The sequence below is a fragment of the Folsomia candida genome, unplaced genomic scaffold (genome assembly GCF_002217175.1).
Source record: "Folsomia candida strain VU population unplaced genomic scaffold, ASM221717v1 Fcan01_Sc008, whole genome shotgun sequence".
NCBI classification, from domain to species: Eukaryota; Metazoa; Arthropoda; class Collembola; order Entomobryomorpha; family Isotomidae; genus Folsomia; species Folsomia candida.
The window spans coordinates 2,298,038-2,325,028 of NW_019091200.1; the positions used below are offsets into that span (position 1 = coordinate 2,298,038).

The window sequence follows — 26,991 nt, forward strand, 5'->3', positions numbered from 1 at the left end:
TCCCTTATCCCACAATGTTAATGTCCCCACAGCTTCCGCGGCCACTAAATATATATATACATACACGCGCAATAAAATATGCATTACGGCACCGAATAACAACTCAACCGCGGGACCACACCACGACCAGACCACATATTTATGTAAATTGACATTGACACATTCCAGCATACATAAGTTTGTTACATTACAAAATTCCTACTGAAGAATATGCGTACTTAATCCGCATGAAATAAGCGTTGCGTAACGTAACCTTTTGAAGAAACTCTCCATGTGTGAACATCCTCTTACTTTCGCACAGGCACGTTTTAAATTGCATACATATCGTCATAGATAGAAGAAATATATGTATATCTATAAATATATATAATCCGCATGAAATTAGCATTGCGTAACATAACCTTCCAAAAACTGTCCATGTGTGAGCACGATCTATCACGTTTTAAATTGCACATCGCCCTTGAAGGGTGAAAATAGCGGTGGAGAAAGTTATAAGCTTTTTGACCTTCCATTCTTTCATGAACGACATTTTGTTTAAAGAGTGAAGTATCACAAAAATGGTGATAAATAAATAAAGAACAAAGCTAGATACATAGAAATCCCAAGAATTTGCGAATTTCATGAATGCATTGCGCAATAAAATATATAGGATTCGTATCTACATAAGAGGTTCCCATGCAAAGTTCCTGAGTGAGCTAAGCGGTTATCATGTCGCAATCAAGCGGAGAACAGAGAATCGATGTACAGTCAATGGAACAAGTATTGGCAACACCCACACAAGCTAAATAAAATTGGCTATAACTTTGGCATGCATTATCAAATTAGCATGAAAATTTGTACGCAATTAGCAAATCTAATGTAGTTTTCGATTATAATCATGTTTTATTGATTAAAATTGGATAAACGCAGTTTTTAAATAATTTGTTGGAAAATATGTAAAATTAACCCGCAAAAAGTATTGGCACCCTATAACTTATAAAATCATAAATCAAAGAATCGCCAATTTTATTACGTCCCACTGCTTCTAATGTTACGCGGCACCTCCCCTCGACGCAATAAGAGCATAAATAGGCCGTTGAATTGATTCGACAAGGTTCTTTATAACGTTTTTTTATATGGTTGGCCACCCTTGTTTCGAACTTTTGACAAGCTCGTTTTTCATCGAGTGGTTTCCCACCGGTCTCTCTTTTCGCAGCCCAAATAATCAGAATGACATCAGGAGACTGTGCAGCCAACGAAAGAAGCTTAACCTTTTCGGTCTCCAAAAACTTGCATCCTTAATTGGGGTAGCTGTTTTGGGTCACTGCATTTTTGGAATATAAAATTCCTCCCCAGATCAGGTTTTTATCAAATAATTTCAAATTATCGTTTGGAATGATTAATTAGACCTCCCTGGTCATGATTTTATCGATAATGACCAGGTAAACACGCCGCCACCTAGTCATTTAACCCCAAACCATAATCGATCCTCCTATGTGTTAAATTGCCATACTAACGTTTTCGTATTTCTGAGCCTTTTATGGCATCCGCCAGACTTGAACCAATTAATGAGCTCCGAATAAGTAAAATATGCCTATGTCGTACCAGTAGATTTTATTTCATTCATTGGAAGTCAATTGAGGCTTATATTTAGCCCATCCCAATTTATTGAGGTGGTTCGCTTTGGGGACTCTCTCGTCGGTCGGGCTACTGGAGCCTGAAACCCCAAGGCATAATTTTTTAGTGAACACCAAATTGAATGATATGTTTGCCCACAGTTAGTACTGCAATTCAACATGGATTTGGGGGCTAAAATCTTCCGATCTCGAGTGATTTGTTGCTTGATTCATCAGTAGATTTTGGGCGTAGGTGACCTTTTTCCTCCGCATCGTCGAAAAGTAGAAACTGAGATCGTCATTTTATATTTCTTTGCTACGTTTTCAATAGTGAATATGGAAAAGTATGTTTTCTCTTTGATTTTTCGATAACAAAGCATTTTTATGGAAGAGGCATGAATATTTCTCGCCGCGCCAAATACAGCTGGTTTAGTGCCGCCATTTTGGCTCCAGACAACACAACTGTAGACTTAAAATGTCGCTAACGTTATATTTTGTCACTTAATTACCTTACCGTAACGAAATGTGGAAGATGGTTAAGAAAATTGTGTCGAGTAACTAATTTAGCCACATGTTGCCAATACTTTTTGCAGGTTCGTACCTGACTAGTTAGGGTCAAAATTTGGATTGCGTTATGTTTACTAGGTTTAAATCGGAAACACGATTATAATCGAACACTACATTAGATTTATCAAATGTGTTCAAAGTTTCACGCTAATTTGATAACGCATGCCAAAGTTATAACCAATTTTATTTAGCTTGCGTGGGTGTTGCCAATACTTTTTCCATTGACTGTACCTACTGAACTTAGGAAGGAAACGAGTTGAGAGATATCTAAATACGTACGTATGAAACAACCCTGCTTACAAATTGTACTCTTTTCGATAAGAGATCCATCCACTCTGGCAGGCAAAAGTACACCCGCACCTCGGATACAGCCAGCCAGCCTAAAAACCACACAATGCTACATACGTACTTCTCCAAGTGGATGGATCATGGATGGTGGAACCACCCCGACACCGAAATTCGGATTTTGCCTGCCTTCACTCAACTGCAGGAGTCTCACTCAACAACACGAACACTTGCACAATTCTCATCTCCCCCGGCAAACGGACTAAATACTTGGCTGGCTACTTATCTAGCTATAGTTTGACAGGACTTGTTATCATCATCGCTAATCGGTATCGGCAACTACATACTTTTTTTTGTTACCAGTGACTGATTGATTTCCTGGCAAGGATCCTATTTACTTTGGAGAAGAAGAAGAAGAGTCTTGATTTTCAAGATTTAACGGATCAACTGTCACCAAAGGAGATACTTAATGAGCTGACGGATGAGTAAGTAAGTAACTAGAAAAAGTGTGGATAAGCCCAATTTTGTTAACCAACTCGCCCCAATTACTTAAGTGAAAGCTATTAAGTTGCATTACGTCACGCGAACGGGACTTTTCAACACGCCAGAAAATTATTTGACTGACGTACGTGGAGATAATTAAAAGTTGGTTAATTACTGTATGTAATGTGTGAAGTAAATAATACGTGGGTAATTTCTAACTGTCAAGAAATAAGTTATTTATTAAATGTATCTACGTAATTCGGGACAATTTTCACCAGAAATGATCTCATTCCATGAATAATCGCGGAAAAATTTGAGCAGAAACTACTCGGCATCCTCTTGGGTCTCGGTAAGGTCACAACTTTTTCATTAGTTTTACATTCACATAATAAATTGTATGTGGGGGAATTGCAATATTCGGGGAAAATTGCACTGTTTTATTAGCATTAGTATCTCGAGGTTCGAGTGAAAGTTGAGAGGTGCTCAAGAGTTCAGTGGTTTCCTGTGGGAAAAATGAGACTCAGGAAAAGTCTGATCCTGATAAAATATGATACTGCACTTGTTTCCAACTAAAAGTGTCAGGTGAGCAGAATATGTGTCTACTTTATGTCGTGGTATCTCTCTAATCTCAAAACCCGGGTAATTTTACCAGATTCCGTTACACCAAAGTAATTGGTTATTCATTTCAGACACACACGTTACGTTTGATCTACAGACATCCACTTAGGAGCATCTTGACAGATAGAATTTTCGCTCTTGTATAGCTTTCACTTTGATTTGTGTAATATGTCATTTGTAAAATATGCAGGTTAAATTAACGGTTTAGAAAGTTGGAATTCATTTCTTAATAATAAAAAATGAGACAAAAAGCTAACTAAGGACACACTTGCCACCGAGTTTTTCATGTGCGAGTAACCACTTGCAAGAAATAACGGAAAAGAAAGTGGTTTTTACAGTTACTTTAACCTGCAAGAAATGCAAGACACTAAAAACTGCCTCCCGCCGCGTGGTTAGATGACGCATATTTCTTGCACTTTCTCCCAGTTTCTTGCACCTCACATTTCTTGCACTTCTTCCTTTGCACCGGAAGAAATGTAGAAAACCCACAACAGCCAAACACCCTTGACACTTAAGTCTTTAATGTCAAATGCATCCTTTTCTCCGAACTTTTGACGTCTAATTTCTTTAAAAGGTCGCCCATCGCATGTCACAATCACAAGTGTTTCAATATCACGAGTACAAACTGACATTTCTTTTGTAATTTGTTTCCCACAAAAGAGTTCCAGTTGTCGAAAAATTGTCAACTACTTGACAATTGTTGTGTTACAAAGGAGAAGAAATAAGGAAAAAATTATTATTGGGTGTTTCATTTCATTTCATTTCGTATCTGGTCTGGTGGTGAGGTTGCGACATCTACTTGTGTCGATCACATCATCTTTTTGAGGTGGTTGTCAAGTACATATTTTTGCGGTTGACCTGAGAAAGGTTGTTCCCTCCGCAATAAAGAAAATTCTCGTCATTCTTCTCATTTTATAAGAAAGAGAAAAGAAAGAAAGAAAGAAACTTTGTAATCTTTTGGCTGTAATATTTTCCCAGGAAAAGGAACAATGGGACCTGTGGGACAGGTCGAATGAATCCTCAAATATGTATCTATGCCTCTAATAAAAGACCTTTATGTTTCCAAAAATACGTAATCTGCTGCTAATCATCGTTGGTCGGTCGGTTTTCTGGGACTATTTTCTGTGCTGTGATGAAAACCATACGTTGCAGTGATTACATTAGATTTCAGGTTACAGTTGTAAGTATGGGGCGGACGGAAAGAGTAGAATGACTCTGATTTTGGCACGAATATAATCCTCTCCCATTTCCGATCCCATTGGGAAGAGAAATGCTACTTCAAGGCAGAGTTGAGCCGGTTGGACGATTTGTCTGATTCGTCCGAACCGAATCCGAAAATTGTGACGGAAAAATATCCATCATAACGAACTCCAAAAAAATGTGTATTCTAACCCAATTTTTCGGTTGAAAAATATCATCCAAATCAAATGCGAATATTTTGGATAGGAAAATATCCATTCGAACTGAATCCGAATATTTTGGCTAAAAAATATCCATCCGAACCGAATCCAAATTTTTCGACTAAGAAATATCCATTAAAACTAACTTCGAATATTTCGGTTATAAAAAATATCCATCAAAACCGAACCGGATGATTCTGATATCCGAAAGCCGTAAAACCGACTCAACTCTGTTTCAAGTAGATCCGCCTGTTCAACGGCGGCATTGGGTGGGTCAACATTTTGCGGTGCATCGTAGTAGCTCAAAAGAAGCATGCAGTCAAAGCCGTCTTGTTCCTTGCAGATAAGAGGAAAGGAAATAAATTGAGATTACATGTAAGTCAGTCGGATCCACGTAGGACAAACTGGCTACAAATGTTTATTTAACCAGAAACTAACTCCAGTTGAGTCTTCTTCTGCTGCTTAAAAAAGTTAAGTTTACAAATACGTAATCTTGTCAGGATTTGAGGAAACGAATGCTGTCAATTTTTTTCATATTTTTCTTAAAATAAATGAGTTTTTTCAAACTTTTTTCTATGTAAATATGTACTTTGCATAAATAAATATTTATAAATTGTATCATTTAGGGATACACTTTTTTTAATTAGTTGGACTACTTATTTACTCACGAGGGAAAATTTAGTTATGAATGTTTCCTTGCATGAGGACATTTCCGAGACAAACTTTCTTCCAGTCCAGTGACATTAAATGAGGTGGAAGTTTTCAAGTTGTGAGGACGACTTGTGCCAGAAATGTATCCCTCTTTTCCTGGAAATCTCACCGTTTTTGCCATCCTAACCAAAAAATACTTATGTTTCTAGTACGTTCTCACGGGGAAAGTCATCGTTCAAATTTTCCACTAAACTTTTGAAGATCGGACGACTTACTTAAATCGTTTTCACAACTGAAATTGCAAACTTTTTTTATCGATTCCAATCCCACTTTGGCAAAAAATTTCCTGCATTGTACACATTATACAAATTCATTCGCAATGAAAAAATTGTGCAATACGGGCCGGAAATGGGCCTCATGTTCCTGACTGATTGGAATGAAACGGTGCGGCGGAGAAGTAAAAAGTTTCGACTTTACACCTTTCCAGATCAGGTTTGGTTAGGTTTGGTTTTCGTGGTTTTTAGATTGGAGAAAGTTGAACGAGCAGAAGTTATTCGACCCAATTTGCAAATTTTTTGAGAGGAAAAAAAATCGTCTCCCGCAGTTTGATGATAATTTGAAGCGTCTCGAAGGTTTGGGTTTGGTTGGGATCAAAATAAATTAAAATTTGTGGTGTGATGATGAAATTGGCAGGTTGAGGGAAATAATAAAGGTGCTGAGGTTCAGCCACTAAAATTATGTCAGGGTCGAATTATTACAACTATTGGAGGTAATAATTGCTTTCTCTAATTGTCAGGCCACTACGGTTCAACGTCAGCCAATATTAATAGTCTCAATTCATTGGAAAATTTTCTGAGAGGTTATTAGGTTTTTTTAAAAAAATATTATTATGAAATATCTGCCAGGAAACCTTTCAGATTTTTTTCAGACTATTAATATTAGCTGAACAGTAGGGGTGTCTCTAAACTTCACTCTTCGATTTGCGCCATAGTTAAATTATTACATTGGCGCAAGTTACCAAAGAGAATACATAAATCCACTTTAACAGATCAAGTACAGTACGTATTAATTTACTATCTGCTTGAAAAATCCGCAATTCTCGGAGAAAGTCGCGTTCCTAAAACTAAACGAGATTTCATCGAACTATTAATAAATCCAATTTCCCACAATGATTACTTGTCTCACAATCTTCACCCTCCCCTTTTGTACACCATTTCACACAATAATTAGCTCTTCTAGGACTCAATTCTTGCCAAAAATAACCCCCTCATAAATAGTTTAATAAACCCACGCAAATAAATACATAGAGAAAGCATGGGTGGAATGATTATTCCGTCTACGAATTGTCCAACGATTACGAAACGTTGGGACGAAGAAAGCTTTATCTATTTCACGTCGACTTAAAAAAGCTAAGCTTCCTTTTTACTGCACGAGTTAAGCCTTCCGTGAAATAGGAAGCAATCCTAGAGTCGAATGAATACCACACGAATTTCGTGGAGAAAGCAGCATCGTCTCAAATTTTCCCACTATTTAAACAAATTCTTGCATCGCGTATGTGTATTCGAAGAACCATGTAAAGTCGAGACGGCGAATGTTTTCTTTTATCACTGGAAACCACACACCTTGTTCAGCCAGCAATTTCCGTTTCCTTTCTCCTTTCGCCGCAAAGAGAGGATTTTCTCCAAGAAAACTAAGGATTAATTTACTTATTTATTCGAAAGAGGAGAGAAATTCTCCAGTTTTATTTGAACTATTCACAATTCGAGAAGAAATAAAGGAAGGAAGTGAAGTCGATAATGGTGGTGGTGGTGGATTTGCGGTTGTTGGTTGTAAGATGAGAAGAGAGAAAGAGAAAGCATCACGAGTAAAATACTAATTTCAGTTCAAATAGAGGGAAAACCAGAAGTTGTAACTTTCTCCGTGTTTGTTTCTCCCAGTGATTTCGTTATGCGTTGCAATATTGCAAATAATAATAAATAAACAAATTGAGAACCCAACATGATTAAGGAAATTCGGAAATATTGACTTTTCTCAGAATGTTGTGTTACGCAAAAACTCATTCAAATTTTGCCAATTGTCATTATCCATCACTTTACATATGCCTTTCCAGACAATCAAATTACAAATTTCGAAATCATTTGTCTCATCTCATCAATTGTCTCATCCTCCACGTGAACCTTATATATTTCCAGACAATCAAATTACAACCAGCCAGTAGACAAAACTCTCACTTGTGAACCCTTACTCAGAGCATGATTGAAATGGGAGATCCACTGAACGAGCTTCATCATGACATCGGCCAGGATTCAACCCAGAATAATGACGAAAACACCGCCTGGAATCAAAGTTCAGGTGGTGAAAGCTTTGATCCCGACAGTACCGACTACAACGACACGATGGACTACGTACCTTTCAGCTCGAGGTAAGTAAAACCAGCCAGCCCATCAAATTAAACAGTTATCACCTATTTACCTTCGTTTATTCACCTCTGCATTTCTATTTCCAGACCAGAAACCTACATCGTCCCGATCCTCTTCGCGATCATATTTGTCATCGGGATTCTGGGGAATGGAACGCTCATCGCCATTTTCATGAAGCACCGCACCATGCGGAACGTTCCCAACATGTGAGTCGTCTCAACTTTCTCCCCGCTTTCACTTCTCATTTTACTCCTGTTTATCGACAACCCTCAAACTTTGAACAGTTTAAATTCTATAATTGGGGACAGGTACATCGTCTCCTTGGCGGTTGGGGACCTATTCGTGATCCTGTTCTGCGTCCCTTTCACGTCCACCGTGTACACCGTGGACAGCTGGCCGTATGGCGAATTCGTCTGCAAGTTCTCCGAGTTCATTAAAGATCTCTCCATCGGGGTTTCCGTCTTTACGCTCACGGCGCTTTCGGCGGATCGCTACTTTGCGATTGCAGACCCCATGAGGAAACTGCATGGGCGGAGGGCTACCCGCATTACGTGCATCACTATTGCAGGTAAATGACGCATGTTTTCTTATCAAACACGGGTGGAAATGAAATTTCGAATGTGTGACGAAAGAGGTGAAGTCTGTGTTTGGTTTGCGGTAGAAAAAAAAACACCTGGAAGAAATTAGTGCATGAAATTTTTTTTTTTTTGCGGTCAGAATTTTAAGAGTAGAGTTTCAAGAAATAAGTGCTAACTAGCGGAGAATCTCTATAACTAATTATAGAACAAAGGGTGAGCCGCTAGGTGGCGCATAATCTGTGATGAAAGGGATACACGAAGTGTTTGAAGCGATAAAAAAACCACCTGCAAGAAATTACTGCACGAAATTTGAGATTTTTAGCCTCTAGAATTTCAAAAAGAAGTTTAAGAAATTCATATAAGCTCCCAATCTAGATGGCGCTAATTTTTTGCATTTTCGCACAATTTACAGTGCAAGACATGTGAAAATCTTGCAAGAAATCAAATACCACACGAATGAAAATGTGATTTCTCTTATTATTTCAGGAATTTGGCTCGTCTCGATCGGATTTGCGCTGCCCTCCGCGATATTTTCCTACGTACGAGATTTCTCTCATCAAGATCCCGGCCGGGTATTTTACGTCTGCTACCCATTCCCACCCGACCACCCATTTGGAGACAAATACCCGCAGGTATTTATTTTGTCTACGAGGATCATTTTGTTCCTTTTTCTATAAGGCATCGTGGTTGTGGGAGAGGAAGGAAGTTTGCATTCAGGGAAAGATTGATGACTTACATAAAAGAAAATTACTCCCACAGATGATGGTCATGTTTCATTTCCTGGCCTACTACGCCATCCCGCTCTTCTTCATTGGATACTTCTACATCATCATGGCTCGTCACTTGGTCCTCTCCACCAGAAATATGCCCGGCGAGTCCCAAGGACAAGCCAAACAGATGCAGGGACGGAGAAAGGTGGGTGGTAATTATATTCTTAGCAAATTGGTATCGAATCATTACCGACCGGATTGCATACAACCGACACGGTAATAAGGGGTATTACCGTTGTGGTAATAAAAATTTACCACTCAGAAACAACCTATTGCCAATTGGGAGGAAGTTATTTCGAAGTCTATACCAGTACAAAGTGCATATGTGACCTCACCACATTTTTAGCCATGTATTTTGTTTCTGTTTTGTCGTGGCAAACATTTATTGGGCTTTGTATTTTTCCAAATGGGTGAATGTGATGCCGGTGGTTTCGAAGGTGTTGACTTGGTCGCGTGGAGAAAGCGGTTTATTGAAGTCTGTGGCTACTCAGACACCTCTGTTTTGGTGAAAAGTGGTCGCCGAGGTGTAATAAAGGCACGATATTAGCACTTTTAGGGTGAGTCGGGTCGATCCATGTCATGCCATGTTGTATGTGCAGTACATGACAAATAAATAATGCCAACTTGCACGCACGCACGAATGTACATGAAATGTGCATGAAAACCGAAATGTGACAGATGTCACAGCATATTATGTTGATTATTGACCTTTTTTACATACGTACATTCGTAAGTTTTTGGGATTCCATGTCCATATCAAATTTGTGGTGATGTTGGCTTCCAGGAAATTGATAAAATTCATAGAAATTTTTTTGCCGAATGTAGAATCACTAAAAAAAGATGTCGCGAATAATTGTGTCTGAGATTTGTTTCTTGCGAGGGTATCGTCTAGATTAATTTTCATGAGTAGTTTTCTCCCCGTGGGCATCATAATTACACTCCATAATTGGCCTGAGCTACATAAATAGGGTGTAAATTCTAATCCAACTAATGAAAATGTTTCACACTTCCAGGTGGCCAAGATGATTTTATCCTTTGTGCTGATTTTTGCCCTGTGCTTTTTCCCCTCGCACTTGTTCCTCCTTTGGTTCTACTTCTACCCAGAGGCAGAAAATGGATTTAACGACTTTTGGCACGCCTGCAGAATCACGGGATTTTGTCTCTCCTTCATCAACTCGTGTATCAACCCCATCACACTTTACTGTGTCAGCGGCACGTTTCGCAAGGTAAGGAAGATACATGTATATAAATACACGCTAAATAAAGTTGTGCAAAATTTACTCACGTAATTTGGGTAAAATAAGGATGATGCAACAATTGGGTAAAATCAGTGTCACGTTTCTTGTGGATGTGCTACATTTCTTGAACTGCAAAGCAAGCAACGCAAGAAATGCGAGCTGCAAGAAACTGGGAGAAAGTGCAAGAAATATGCGCCAGCCAGCAACGCGCTGTATGAAATATAGCGGAGAAAGGTGGTTTCTTGCGCCTTGAATTTCTTACAAGTCAAAAAAACACTTTCTTGCCTCTATTTCTTGCAAGTGGTTACTTACACCCGAAACTGAGAACCAGTAAAATAATTGACTTTCACCGTGTTAAAAATTTTCGTAACGTTGTGCAAAACTTTACCCAAAGTTTGATACAAATTTCACCCAATTATTGTATCATCCTCAATTTTCAGTAGTATAAATTTTACACAATTTTATTTAGAGTGTAACAAACCCAACTTTGTTTCCTTCCTGATTTCTCTAAATACTTACAAATTTCCTCTCCTTTTTTTCCTTTCCAGCAATACAACGAGCACCTCTTCTGCTGGTGTTGCTGTCGAACGGATCCACGTCGCACCCCGCAGGAAGCCATGCTCCTCCGTCAAGCCGGCTTCGCGTGTGGCTGTAGTTTGACCGGGGTCCAACAAATCCACCACGGTCACACCCACACCGGAGCTGCCGGACCTGGACTCGCCCTGCACGCTAACCACCTGCGAACCTCCCACAGCCCGAGCCAGCACCATCACCACGTTCACAAAAAAAGTTTCCGTGGAGAACGTGACTCCGCGGTCAACCAACAAACTAAAGCTATCGTCGTGGTGGGTGGAAAGTCGGCATCGTCGCCCACCACCACGAACGGCAATATTCACCTCAACAACGCCGCGCCAGGATCACCCTGGTCGAGGAAAAATAGCAGCTCAACCACACCCTCAGGTTCGGATGGTGGTGGAGGTGGAGGCGGAGGAGCAATCCCGCTAACGCACATCGTTACCTCATCACAACATAAATCATCACCGAGAAACAAGCAGTTGGCTGATGAGAATAGTTGCTAGTTTTTCAGAGAGGAGAAAGTCCGGAGAAAGTGAAAGTAGTGTCGGATAAACTTTCTACTACGTTATTGTTATTATGATTGTTTCCCATTTTGACACGAAGTACGTGTGACACGTGGAGCAAATGAATTTATATAAGTTATATATCTTTCTTTTGTACGTATTTACTTGAGTACTTATCTAGGTGTATATTTATCATGTCAACTGTGTATTTATTAAGTAGCCAGCTAACTTGAGAAGCACGTATGTATAATATTGAATCAAATGGTTTAGTTCTTCTTGAGTAAATAAATACTCTTTTAGTCACTGGAAGATTGAGCGTGTGTGAAAAGTTGGAGAGCTAAAATATCTTGGCGTTAAGTTGTATATAGACTTTTAGTTTACCTTGAGATGAGATGAGAGAATCGATATCAAGTAATTTGTGATTGATGGATGGATGGATAAATTGATGAATGTGTGATATACTCAGCAACCTGGTGTATTCTTATAATGGAAGAAAGTAAATATGTATTTACGTGAGTAAGAAATTTCTTGGAATTTATTTTCCAATTAGGGAATAAATAGTTGTATGTAAATGAAGTGGAGAATTTTTATGAATAAAAAACCTGTAAAGCTTTTGATCAATTTTTATGATGATGAATTTGTCCCATCGTTCATTTGATGTCATTCTTATTGAACTGGACGATGGAGTCATTTTTCTTCTTTATATTTCCACTTTTTATTTACCTTGGCCGTCAGACTTTTCTTGCAATGCGATGATGTGAAGTGCAACGCTAGGATTTTGTTGAAATTTTGGAATTAAATATGAAGTTCAAGTTAATGAAATTAATGTGTCTTGACGCAGTTTTTGTCTTGTGGAATGATCAGAATTTATCAAAATTTTCGAGATCAAAGTTGAAAAAATGCGCATTTTTACCAAGGGAAGGTACTTAGCACACTCGAGTTTACTTTTTACAGGTAAAAATGCCCTGTTTTTCAACTTTGATCTCGAAAATGATAAATTTTGATCATTCCAACTTGGTTGTATTGACTTGAACTGCATATTTAATTCCAAAATTTCAATAAAATCCGAATGTTGCACTTCACACCATCGCATTCTACCTACGTCAATAAATTATTTCAAAGTAGCCACCGTCGCGTGTAATTAATTGTGCTTGGCAAATTAGACTAACCGACCGTGAGTCGCAGTCTGTGACGTATTTAGATGAAAGAAAATTGAATTTTCGTCTAGATTTCGCATCACAGTCTCAATTTTGCAAAGAGCTGCTTTCTCCTCCTTCATAAATGGACAGCGCAACGCCTTTCTTATTAAACTGAGACTTGTAACACATCTCGAAAGCATAACTGTAATGAAGGCCTCCTTTCGCACACTAATGACATTTGCATGTACGGCGAGGCCACATTTAAGGAATTTTGGCCAAATCAAATCTTCCGACCGCGGCTGCTGCTGCTTTTGTCAGTGAACTTGACTCTCCTCCTCCTGCTGCTGCTGCTGACGAGGAGAGAAAGTCAGTCAGTCAGTTCTGCCAGTCGAGCGAGATGAGCTTGGTTAAAGGGAACATGACCAGAAATTCAATGCAGCCGAATAAATGGGACAAGTCAGCTATTATTCGCGAAGAAAACTTTACTGGCCAGATGACAGTATTATTATCCGCTCCCCGGAAAAGTAGATGGCTTTTTAGGAAACAAATTTCATTTCATCAATCCATCCATTCTGATCTGATCTATTCGAAGGTAGAAATGCAATTTATTTTAAGAGATCCATTCTTCTTCTCAGCCAGTTTTCACCTCGGCTGGCTGGGCACAGTGTTTCGGGTGAAAGTTAGCACTTGCAAGAAATAACGGGAAGAAAGTGGTTTTTTGCAGGTAAATATTTTGACCAGCAAGAAATGAAAGGCGCCGCGCTAGAAACTACGCCCGCTGCGCATACATCATCGTGCACGTGGCTTGATGGCACATATTTCTTGCACTTTCTCCCACTTTCGTGCACTTTCTTGTAATTTCTTGCACCTCGCGTTTCTTGCGTTTATTTCTTTGCAGTGCAAGAAATGTAGCAAACCCGCAAGAAGCGAAACACCTGCTGAGCACGATCTAGGTAGCCCACTTTCATTTTGCGAATACCTTAACAGGATCGGCTACGCCCTGTCAGAATGCATTATGTCGGAGAAAGCAAGCAAAGTGGTTCTTGTAGGAGGACAGACGACGTCGAGGAGTTAATTTAGTTACACAATCATTCAAAATATAATCAAGTTTGGTAACCGTAAATGACGCAAAGCGACTTTGTGCCTATTATCTATTCCGTCTCAATCAGACCTACCTTTCCATTCATTAAATAGTAATTTCTGTACAAAAAAATGTAAAACATAATTTTAAAAAATTGGGGACGTAATTTGTCAATTTTGAAGATGCATTTTTGCATGAATATATTTTTGCATGAAATTTTAAAATGTGATGCATGATCAACTACTTGATTGAGCTGTTGTCTTATGTACCAAAAAGTAAGGTCGACTGTCAAAGAAGACATTGAAGTACCACTCAAATTTGAGATTCTACAGAGAAGAAAGGTCAATTTACTCACTTTACGCTTACATACATATTGAACCTGAAATCGGATAGGTTATTTACGCATATGTGTATATACATATGCAAATTTATGTATATACTCACTTATGCACATAAATTTGCTATTAAATAGCACTTTCTGTTAAGAAATACACAACTCAATTCTAAAAAATTAGGAGCTAGCAATTTATTAATTTTGAAAAACCATTCTAAATTTGAAAATGTGATACAGGTGATGGATTACTTTATTGAGCTGTTGTCTAATGTATGCATGTATGCTGTCAAAGAGGAAGTTGAAGTACCACCACTAAACTTTGAAAATTTGCAGAGAAAAAGGTCAATTTACTCACTTTACACTTACGAATTTGTACATATTGAACCTGACAGTGGAATCGGATCGATTATTTATGCATACATATGTACCCGTGTAAGTGTATACACGTACTTATGTAGTGTGCACTTATGTAATTGTAGTGCAAAATTTCTCTCGTCCTTCAACAATACGTATTGAATAATACATTATGCAATACGCTTTCACTTCTTTGACAAATGGATCTGACTGGTAATGGGAGACAGAGAGAAATGAAATCAAATATTTAGAAACCTGTTGTTTTCTCTGGGGAGAAAGCAAATGTTGGCAAATATTTGCGAATTGCAGATCCATACATATTTGTCCTCGTGTAGCTGTAGTACTGAATATTTGCAGAAATATGTTTGTATATAGTATGCAAATGTGTGTAGTACACTGATATACGCATATGTATGTATATATCTCGTAAACTAAACTACCTACTGGTTGCTGCAGTATGCTTTTAAATATTTACGTAGGAGAAGAAGCATAGTTTTAGCTAATTTTTAATAGGTGCATATTTCTGAGAACTTGTATTTGTCGTGCAATGCTAAATATTTGCAGAATATGTACATACTACTTAATGTGTAGCGTATATCTTGTAACCTACTGCCTGCTGTATACTTATATTTACGTGGGAACGGAATCGTAGTTTTACTTAATTTTTAATACCTCCACACTTCTGAGAACTTCTAGACGAGCTTGATAACGAACGTATCTAGTTGACGTAAAAACTTGGGAGAAAATCAGATTTTTTTCTTTACTACGAACCAAACACAGCAAAGTAGCGATGAATGAGTACTAAACAAATTTTTACTGCGTATATAAAATCTTTAAGTATTCCATGAAATGGGTTTTATACATGACTCAACCCATTAAATTCGTGAGTCAAGTATCATTTTCTCGTGAATGGGAAATACCTGGTACACTTTCATGGATGAATTTTAAGCCGGCTGATCATTAAATGTGATTAATTACTTCATTCAATTCAACCACCTGGAGAGTGGAGCCATGTATTTCACTTATGTCGAATTATCCCACTAATTATGGGACGATTGATAGATATGACTATTTCGTCTACATTTGCATATCTTGATTTATGTACATTACGCACAAGGAAATATGATTTATGGTCGTGTTCCCTCTATAAATTTACATAGATAGACATTTGCATATCTTCATTTTCATTACGTTACGCACAAAGAGATATGATTTACATAAGTGAACGTAAATATTGCGTAAAATTTTCTTCCAGAACTTTCTCCACCCGTGAAAATGCCAACCTGGGCAGAAAATTGATATTATTTTATTCACTTCAGTAAATTTATTTCAAAGAGAAAACAAATGTTAGCCAATTCAATATATGAATTTTGTATTTTCTAAAAATAATGATTTTACATAAGTTTTATGTATTTTACGTCGCCACTTTTATCTTTGTTTAGGACTAACACACATGAGAAGAAAGGTTACATGAGAAGTATCCCATTTCGCAGATACATGTGTACATAAATATGTAAATATTATGCAAGGAGTTATTTACTACGTGTGTACCGATAGACATATACGAAACCGATAAAAGACCCGTGAACAAACAAAGGCTATCGTTGACCGGGATCCACTTCAGCGTTGTATAATAAATAATCTTATGAGTAGCAATAATTATGTTGTTCGGGTATAAATGTGTCTAATATTTACATCTTTATTAAGGCGTGAAGAAAGCCCTTTATAAGATCGTCATGTCCGTCTGTCCATTCGTCCGTCCGCTTGTCTCTTGGTCCGATAACTCGTGAACTCAACGACATGCAGACTTGAAACCTTGAACGTAAATTCCTTACGTCAAGGGTCAGACCTGATTAGAAGGTTGGACACAAGGTCACGGCGCCAGGTCAGAGGTCATGAATTTCTTAGTTAGAATGGCATCATATAAAGACCCAAATCGATAGTATTTTCAAAGAGCTATCCAACTAAATAAGTCAATTTGACCTACGACACCCGTGTGAACGAGGTCAAAGGTCAAAGGTCATATATGTGAGAAACACATCAGACGTGTTAATTTTAACAGATTTTCAACACTAAATAACATTAATAATAATACTCATTTTAATGTATATGGTTTCATCCCTTGGTTACATTCGTTTGTAACGGTTTATTATGCTTAACCTTTTCCTTCGTAAGAGAATTCTCAAAAATATCCCGTTGCTGCGGAATAGCAACGCCTCACAACCATAGCTTGTGGCGTAGCAATTTTTGAATTACCAAACTTTATCACGGAGCAAATGAAAATTTCAGTGATACGTTCCATGGATATATTTCCAAAATTATTCAACTTTCTGTGGAGGCATTTTACTCCAAAAATGACGTAATCATGGAGGCATTTTAGCCCGACCCAGGACTTATGTACCCGTGTTGTCCATCCGTCCGTCTTGCGTCTTGACTTACTTGAAACTTATTCTATCAACTTCAAATTTCGGAAAATTAAAAATGACAAAGTAATAGTATAAAATTTAAAGTCGATAGGATAGATTTATGAGAGTTATTGATAACCAGACAGGCAGAGACACACCGGACAAAGCAGGTACACAACCCCTGACTCGGGCTAAAAACCGAATTTTTTTCAAGATGTGTAAATCCATGGAAAAAATATTTTTTCAATGAGAGGAAATATCCTTCACTACGCAATAAAGTCACAGACCAAAATAAAGGATATTTCCTTCTTTCCGTGTCTATGCCGAATTTTGAGACAACGGATAAATCCGTTGCTCCGTCGCAACGCCTTAAAAATTAGGATGGAAATATCCTCTGTTCCGTCACAACGCCAAGTTTATGACGACGGATATTTCCATTGTTCCGCAGCAACGTTCGAAATCCGGGGACGGATATATCCATCGTTACGAAGGAAAGGGTTAATAATGTGTACTACATGGCGAAACTGTAATCCCATCCATGTAAATTACCCACTTGTCGTAACATTTAATTACGCTGGTTAACATTCAATTTGCATCGTACAATTCTACTTAATTCTAAAGTGCGGTAATAAAATAGTGTAAAGTGTACGTACGTACGTAGATAATATTCCTGTAATGGCAAATGGCAATGGTGAATCACCATTGGTGATACAGTTGCAGTTTGCATACACAATAAGTTTGCATGCAAAATAAATGTGTCGAATTGCAAATAGATAATTTTGCCAATGATGTTTACATACGTACATTGCAAATAATCCTTTTTAAGATAATTTTAGCTTGCAAATAATCCTTTTTAAGACAATTTTAGCCTGCAAATTAATGGAGGATGAAGGTCTGCTTAAGTAAATACGAAAGAAAGCACGATTTCTAAACTTTCCGTATCTACTAATAAATCTGAGACGGAGATAAAATACGAACGTAGAAGGTCATAACAGAATCAAAAATAGCTTCCATGTCTCATTTTCTATCGATTTTCCTTCCTTCTTAATAAGAACCAAGCACAAGGACTGAACTATCTAGATAAACTGAAAGGACTTTTTCCTGGAGAAATAAATCCATATTTTTTTGCACATCTCTCTTTACAAATCTGGCTCAAATTGATGATGAATCATTTATATACGAAACAGAAACCATGTTCTTTTCCCATTTTAAGTTAATAATCTTTTACCCATCTTAAAATCTTGTCAGATCAGAAATGACGAAAATTTGTCGTCAGATTCACAAGATTCAAGTTTTTTTGTCCTTCACATTTTTCTCTTAGCTTTCTCCACTTAAAGCGAACAAACTCTCAAACTTACTCCTTAATCAATGCCAACTTTATTAATAGGTGATGAGATGATGAGTCTGGAAAAAAGAAGCGTCTAGGATTTTTTTCTAAGTGTTTTACAGTGTGATGCATAATTTCTCCAAGTTGCATACTAAATATCTAGGACATTAATCAAGCTGAATTCCTCCAGGGTCCGTAGTTTTGCAGTAAAATTTTAATTTGCAACTTAGGCAGTCAAGTCATTTGTGGAAGTGGCTGGTAAATACAGCAATGGAAAGATTTGATGTTAATTTCTACTCATTTTGCATTTAATGTTCCCTCTAAAAAATGGCTCTACTCCCATTCCATTTGAATTCCAGGCTATTTTTGCAGGAATTTCGGGAAATACAAAACAACAGAAAGTCAGATTTGAACAGTATTTTTCTCTGAACAAAATTCCTACAGAATTTCTGAGCAATTCTAAAAAAATACATTTCCATCTAAAAAGTTGTGCCATATTTGTGCACACTATTTTTATCCACGCATTTTACACATTGTTTTATAAATATTTTTACGTAAACCAGTCAAATTTAGCATAATTACCTACTAATTTCTATGAAATACAACAACTTATACTCGAATCTGAAAAAAAATTCTGTGTTTAACTTGTGCACGTGTACACACTTCAACCAACACTCGTCTACATATTTGCTGAATGAGTCACAGTCTGCGAATTCATTGTTGTACGTACCTACTTTTCCTGACGAACTTTGTACTCACAATGTAGCACAAAACTGCGAAAAAGCGTACCAAAGAGATCGTAAAATGTCAAATGTAAGCCTCACTTGACAAAAGTTTATTGCAGGAAATGAAATTAAACAGAAAAGATAAAAATAGCTGCCCTTCCATCTGCATGATCACCTCTTAAACAATTTCACATCCACTCGGCTTTATCTATTAATGATCATCATTTGTAAATACACCCACTCACGAACTTTTCAGGTGTGAATTGTTGTTAATTTTGCGCATAACACTTTTGTTTTGTACGAGATTGCAATTTGCAATACCACGAAATAATTCTTTTGAGCTGAATTTGCATTCTGTTGCAAAATGCTAAAATTCTGCAGAATTTCTCAATGAGAGTGTCTCATTCAGGAAGGAAGCTCCAACTCATTCAACTCAGACAAGGCATTCACAAAAGTTATAAATGTTATGTCAACCAAAAAACTCCCACCCACATGGCACTAGTGGCGAAAAGGTGTGAAATTTTGCAATTCCCGTCATCACGACGATCCATTTCTGAGTAAAAAAAGTCTTGTTTTGCAGTTACACTTGAAGGTTTATGAGATGACGCTTATTATTAAATATATGTACGACCTGAAAGTTGAGCCGGATTAAATGGGCAGAAGCAGCGTATAATCGTCCATACTTGCAATTACAACGTCTCCCAGCATCATTATCGTTGTTTGCTGGCTTATTAATAATTGTTCAGAGGAGATTATGCTAAAATATTGCAATTTTGATGAGGGTACATAATCGCGTTGTATGTCTTAAAATAGTTTGCTAATCCCACACCGGCCAATTTTGCAACCTGGGTCCAGCAAATTTGTTTGCGCGAATTAGACCTAATTATCACATTGGTCCAGTAAATACATCTCACTCCAAAATTGGCCATAATAATTAAGCATGGCATACTTATCTCTCTCTTAATTCATCGTCCGACTGATTTACAACAAACAAGGCAACTTCTCTCGCTAATTTGTATGCTTTGTGCATAATTAATTATAATTGAATTATCTAAAATACAGGGAACAAACTAAGTCGACTGTGTAACAAGATGGATGACGAGCTACATGGATTTAGTAGCCGCGAATACGTGAGGTCTGTCTTTCGTCAAAGTTACAAAGTTGAGAAAACATTTGTTTTAGTACTTGTTTCTTCAGCGTGGACGGAATAACGTGACCAAAGAGACGTTCCTTTATTTTATCTGAGTGAGTACAAATATAGCATTCGTGTCCCTCATGTTTCCATTTTCATACTCTTCATAACCTGCAAAATTAGTTTGTTCCATGGGCAAATTTTGTGTGCACATCCGGCAAATTGCATTTATGCAAATTGTGGTAGAATAGCAAACAAGGGCTCCTGCTACACGATCCGGTTAAAAGTGAACCTTTGGGAGTTAATAAGCTACGTAGCTAAGAATTAATACTTGTGCAAGTTCCGTAGATTTCCCTTGCTAATATTTCTCCAAGGAAGATAGCGACCGCAGATGTGAACCGCGAATGCATATTGTCGACAACTCGGTGAAATTTCGTACATATGGATTTTCTATCCCAAACCTCTCGGGGATTTCGCAAAACCGCAAAAAAGTCTCCTACTTACATATTTGAGAAACTAGTGACGGGAATGAGTCCAGTGTTATGTCAAGTACGATGGGTCTAATCCGCTGAGAAAATGTGTGTTATTGTGCTGCTCAAGTCGACGTAATCCCTGTTTTTTATGCATCCAAATACAAATCCTGTGAGGGAGTGAGTGACACCGACACAACTTCGAAGTGACGCAAACTACAGGGTAAAAAGTTAGCCTTGAGAGATACCTGATTCATTCCGGGAAAAGTGCAAAGTGTGAAAGAATTGAGATTGTCAAGTACTTAGCGACATTTTGGAGGCACTGAATTCACCATTCTTCTTGCGATATAAATCCAGTGTTTCGTTTCTTGCGGGTTTGCTACATTTCTTGGACTGGAAACCAAGAAATTTAAGAAACTGTGAGAAATCTGCGCCATTTCGCCACGCGCCGTATGAAGTACAGCGGCGGAGGGTAGTTTCTTGCGCCTTGCATTTCTTGCAGCTCAAAATAGCTGCAAGAAACCACTTTTTTCCCGTCATTTCTCCCAAGTGGTTACTTATTCCACCCGAAACACTGCATAAATTCCTCTAATCGTCCCAACAAAACAAGCTACATAAGCGACACGAAATACGTACTTTGTCGCATGAAGAACATCATTTCTCATCCTTTCGCAATTTGCCAAAAGTCGTTACATAAGAGGAAAGGACACCTCTCTATTTTGGCAACTCGTGGCGTACATAAACGCCTTGTTGCATTCTTCCCCTCATTATAGATACACAGAACTCCGACCAAACCAAAACTCGAGTTTATTTGTGAGCAGGAGAAAGTTATCCCATAAATAAAAAAACGGATGACGACACACTCGTGATGATGATGATGATGATGAAGACGCCTCTTAACTTTCCCCATGGGGGGATCGTTCAACAACCAACACTTTCATTCACCGATTTGGGACGCATGCACGTACGGACCCGTTTATTTACTTATTCCTACACAAAAATGCTTATTTTCTAGTGGAGAAAATCCGCAGAATTAATTCTCCACTGGGATGCGAAACAGTGGCCGCGGAAAGGTGTGGTACAATGTCCCCACGGTTATTCGGTGTCCCCATCATCTCCCCATGTTATATTAACCCCTCCCTCCCCTATCCTACAATGTTAATGTCCCACCTCTTCCGCGGCCACTGGTACGAAAAAGCCTCATTTGCGATGCAATTGTTGTACGCCCTCTCGAAAAGTAGGTTGCGTTGGCGGACGCAGTAAGTGTCCAGGGCTGCCCGATCGTAAAATTCCAAGAAGAAAATCGGATATTATTATGTATGTGTGCTTTCCCTTCGCACTTGAGCAAGTTCACTGGCACCAGATCTGCGACGAGTAAGCATGTTTTATATCAAGACCACTTACGTAGGTACTTTCGTCCTGGACACTATTTTATCCGTAGTCTCAGTCTCACCACGGAATAAATAATGTGGTGGTGGTGGTCTCTGTCTGACTGAGAAAAGATAAGATGCATGCTCAACTAGTAACTTCCCAGAAGTCTGATTTGTATCTAATCGCATGTACCACTTTTTTGTTCTGCATTTGCCGATAGAAATCGCAAATTCAGATGCTTAGCAGAGGAGGACGAGAATTTCACTCCGAATTCTGTTATGCATCGTATATACCACTTTTCGTTCTATATTTGCAGACAGAAATCGCAAATTCATAGCAGAGGGTGAGGAAGTGAAGAAGCTGACGAATCCAGCGAAATGTATGTATGTGCGAATTTCATTGCGAATTCAGTTACGAATTCTTGGAATGTGGTGGTGGTGACGCAGAATTCTGATTTGTATTCTGTTTCTGCTACTTGTTGACGGTGCAAGTATTCTATGAGTGAGCAAGGACGAGATGAAAGTCTTAGATAACAAGGCGAACTGATTGATGTGAATAAAATTTAGCAGAATTTTGAGTTGACATTGATACATACAAAAGTGACATTTTTCCAGATAAATGGCACTGATCTATTCATAAAAATCTATATGCGAGAGAGAAATTCTCTCTGAGAATTAACTTGTTTGATAAGAATTTTTCTCAGAATTGTGAATATATTAAGGAAATAAATAAAATAAGCCTGCTCCGCTACTGGAACTAAATAGGTCGCTGCTACACAAATTTTATTACACGCCGAGAAGTTCGACATGTCCAAAGGGATATAAAAATAAGATATTTAATACTTTCCCAAATTTTCATGGGTGATCAATTTGTGATTACATGCCATTTTCTGAACTAGTGCTAGACAGTTTCCGTCCAGGATTTTTTCTTCATGGCCAAGGTTGAAATATCCATCGCAAACTTCTTTCTTTCTCAGTGATTTTATTCCTTCATTACTTTTGGCCAACCCACACAAGATCGAGCTGTTTAATATCGGGCGTTTTCTTTCTTCCGTCTGACTGACAGCAGACAGGATAAGCAAGTTTTTTGATAAGGTTCAAAACCACATTTGGATGCATTTATCTATGTGGGTTGCGAACTCAAAGACTAGAGAGCGGCAATTCCAAGGTTTGGACCGATTACGGATTAATTATTATTTGTTAATTACTGGATTGAGATTACGCAGTTTGATACGGAGTGAAAGTGGATTTACATCTTGGATTTATTGAATATATTGTTTAAATGGATTACTTAATCTAATTACCGGATCAATTGCATTACTGCATCGAAATTACATACTTAATTTGCTAAGTTAATGTGAATTACATCTTGGATTCTATGTATGTATCCTGTAATAGATTACAGATTACAACAGATTATAATCAGTATCATCTGATTGCCGATTAGTTTTCGGATTACAATAAATTATGGTTAATTACTCGAAAGCATGACATAGTCGTTTACAAATTAACAGGTAGCACATGTTAATATTCAAAAAAGTTTCAAAAGTAAGCTAAAAATGTAATCGATAATCTGATCAAAATCTAGAAATTACTTTTTAATTCATTCATGGTTTGTACGGATTATTTAAAACTTTCAATTTTTACGGGATTACGGATTACGCTCCCATATAATCAGTAATCCAGGAATAGCCCATCCCTGGTTGCTGTGGAGGATGTACGTACTTATACAGCAAGCCATGTTGGTTAGTGATCTTCCAAACAAATATTTTGATCTGATGACATGAAATGAGATGAGATACAAACTTTAATCTAGTAAAGTTGTCCCCTATGGTAAATAAATACGCGGCTCCCAGTTTCCAATTATTTCTGCCCGGCTGCTCTCCCTTTTCCTTAAAACTAATACCAAATTGTATACCAAAACTTAATCCGGCTCGGTTACAGGGACGAAATAAGGCAACCACAATGTAGGCAAGAAATTCAATGCTATATCCTCCATCCAGATGACATTACCAATTTGCAAGTCTGATCAAATATTGACATTTTGCTACTTTCTTTTGCGGAGAAAGTAGCAGAATAAATTCGCAATGTAACATTTCCGCTATGATATTATTCTTAGTGAGGCAAATACCTGACAACGAAAAAAAATTGCTAAGTATGCATTTACCCCACCCAAAAAAAGTGACATAAGTCGATTTCTCAGCCATTTCTCAACCGATTTTGATGAAATTTTGCACAGATCATTGTTAGGTAATTTAGAAAAGATGTGCTAGTCGACTTGGCGAATTTTTGATTTTTACCCAAGTTATGTGCCAAAATGTGCAAAAATTTTCCTCTGAAAACATATTTATTTTTATGACTCATAAGTGGTGTATCCCAGCATGCTCGCTTATTGAAAATATTTTAGTCAAAGTCATTCCGGACATTTTAAGCGCAAAATGACCTAAATCGGTTGAGAAATAAGGGCGTTATTCAAGTTTGAAAATCAAAAATTTAATAAAAATATTCAAGGTGCCGATAATAACGGCGGTTGTGCAGTAAAAATAATGTCTTTGACAACCAAATTACAAGTTTTAAATAAACAAGGCCCCAAAAAATGGGAAATCTTAGTGAGTCAGCACAATCACAGTTAATAAATAAAATTAGATTGAATAACTTTTGCATCACCGCTCTCGGGATAATTTTTACTGGGTCCACTGTAAATTTAGTTTTGCATAGCATGAACTCTTGCATTCATTAAATTAATTGAGATTACAAGATGACGTTTTTACTATTGAACGAGAAGTTGAATAAATTAATCGATATGAAATATAATTGTGAACTGCGAATTTTAAATTTAGAAAGATTTGAAAATCTACAATTTCGATATATAAATTTAGATATCCTATTAATTCCTATTCAGATGAAATCTCCAGACCCTTTGAGGGGGGAGCAATTATTCTAAATGATTAATTAATGCTTCCAGGAAAAATTATACCGAGAGCGGTGATGAAAAAATTATTCAATCTAATTTTATTTATTAACTGTGATTGCGCTGACTCACTAAGATTTCCCATTTTTTGGGGCCTTGTTTATTTACCATTCCAAATTTAACACGAGTCTACGTGACTCTGATGAATCGTGAGAAATGGGTGAAGAAAACATTGCTAGTAGTGATGAATTAGAGTGCCATCGTTGTCATTAAGGGGAAAGTATCCTGTTCGGAATTTTAATTAAGGTGTGTATTACAATTATACCCACTTTTTGGAAACTTTCGCTACACTTAAGCACTCTGAGTGTACTCACGCGACAACCTTCGCATTCTTGCAAATAGAGCATTGGAACATAACTTGCGTAGTTTCGTAAGATTTCGTAAAACTTTTACTGGAAAACATGTTATTTTTGCGCAAATTTACCCAGAAAATGGACATGTGTTTATTTGCAAAATTATTTCGCAAACTCATTCTCCCCATCACCAGTAAGAGAAATTACAGAAATCCATCGAAACAACACCTACATAGGGGTTTTTAGATGTATATTTGTGAGATTCGTAAAGTGATATTTTGCAAATTTTCTCACAACACAAATTTTGTAAGGTTCGCAAGTTTGGTAAATGAGTTGCGATGCGAAATATGCAAATAAGACGTAAGCACTACGAATATAACACTGCCCCAAGTAGGTAACAAAACGATTTTTCTACGAGGTTAAATACTTATGAAACGAATTTCAACGCACAGATTTTGTACAGAGCAAAATTTACAATGATGCCTTAATATTTCTTTCTCTAGAAGAAAGTAGAAAGTCAAGAATCCTTGAACACAAAACTTTGACGAGGTCCACTCGACAATTTCACCAACTTAACTTTCTCTTTCCAGAAATCATGAATATTCATGATTTCTACAATTTTTGAATGTTCCAATGGAGGAAACAGTTTCATTTCATACTCACCAATTTCTTCAGGGGGTCGCAATTACGGGAAACTTTTAATCTAGAATCTATACTACCTTCTGCCCATAATTGCTTCCTTCGTCGTCTCGTCGTCATCATCATCAACAAACAAAGAAACAACGGACTGTCTCATACTAAATTATTCCTTGCAATTTTAAACTCTCTTTTTATTATTCTTGCGGAAAATAAATAAACCGTAGCAAACGAACGTAACGAAGTAGCTTCAGTCTCACTTTACCCCAACCACACCCACGACAGCGAGGTAGCACTTATTTTCACTATATTCCTCATGTGTAGATTACATTTCTGTAAAAATCTCATTTTACCCCTGACCACACCCCCTGGCGCCAAGGGGAGTGGTCCAATTGACTCCAAAAGTCCACCCCTGGGGTCATTTGCATGATACCGCTTACCGATTTCGATTATCTCGATCCGTTCTCGCGTTACCCTGCAGACGGACAGATAGGCAGACAGACAGACGGACGGACAGATAGGCAGACAGACAGACGGACGGACAAATCTTCCCATAAAGTAGCTGAAGCTACTTAATAAGCCTACGAAGAATGAAGCCTTGTTTGTTGTTTCCAATTCCCTTAATGCATTAACCTATAGAATGCCCAAGAGAAGGTTGCGATCTCAAATGGCGAGGTTTGAGGAGAGATTGGCAAGCACGTCGCGTTTCCTGTCTCATCTCGCAGTGAAACAAAAGGCTGAAAATGTCTGTATCTAACTTCGTCTTGCGGTTTGGTCTCCACAGTTTCATCACAAGTAAAACTTTCACAAAAACCACTGCAAACAGAACCACTGCAATTTTAAAGAGATGAGCAGTGGTGACGTAGAGGCAAATGTTGTATCATTCTCTTTAGCTCAGATTGGGGCAAAGTGAGAATCTAGAGCTATCATTTACTTGCAAAATCAATGTTTCGTTTCTTACGGGTTTGCTACACTTCTTGCAGGTCAAAATACCTGCAAAACAACACTTTCTTCCCATTATTTCCTGCAAATAGTTACTTATTGCACTCGAAACACTGATAGAAATGCAA

General features: G+C 37.7%; 1 protein-coding gene across 3 annotated transcripts; it reads left to right on the forward strand.

The window, feature by feature from the left end:
• The first annotated feature begins 2,597 nt into the window (after positions 1 to 2,597).
• LOC110853181 (neuropeptide CCHamide-1 receptor) lies at positions 2,598 to 12,276 on the forward strand. Of its 3 annotated transcripts, none has more exons than XM_035854609.1 (8): positions 2,598 to 3,279; positions 7,792 to 8,021; positions 8,106 to 8,225; positions 8,304 to 8,587; positions 9,084 to 9,229; positions 9,357 to 9,512; positions 10,381 to 10,593; positions 11,154 to 12,276. In XM_035854609.1, exons 2-8 carry the CDS (start codon positions 7,852 to 7,854, stop codon positions 11,682 to 11,684), a joined length of 1,620 nt encoding a protein of 539 aa, XP_035710502.1. In that variant the 5' UTR covers positions 2,598 to 3,279; positions 7,792 to 7,851; the 3' UTR covers positions 11,685 to 12,276. The 3 variants fall into 3 exon arrangements, with proteins under 3 accessions (XP_035710502.1, XP_035710503.1, XP_021957119.1); XM_035854610.1 differs by having other exon boundaries at positions 2,598 to 2,936; XM_022101427.2 differs by having other exon boundaries at positions 2,600 to 3,279; positions 8,328 to 8,587.
• The last annotated feature ends 14,715 nt before the right edge of the window (positions 12,277 to 26,991 follow it).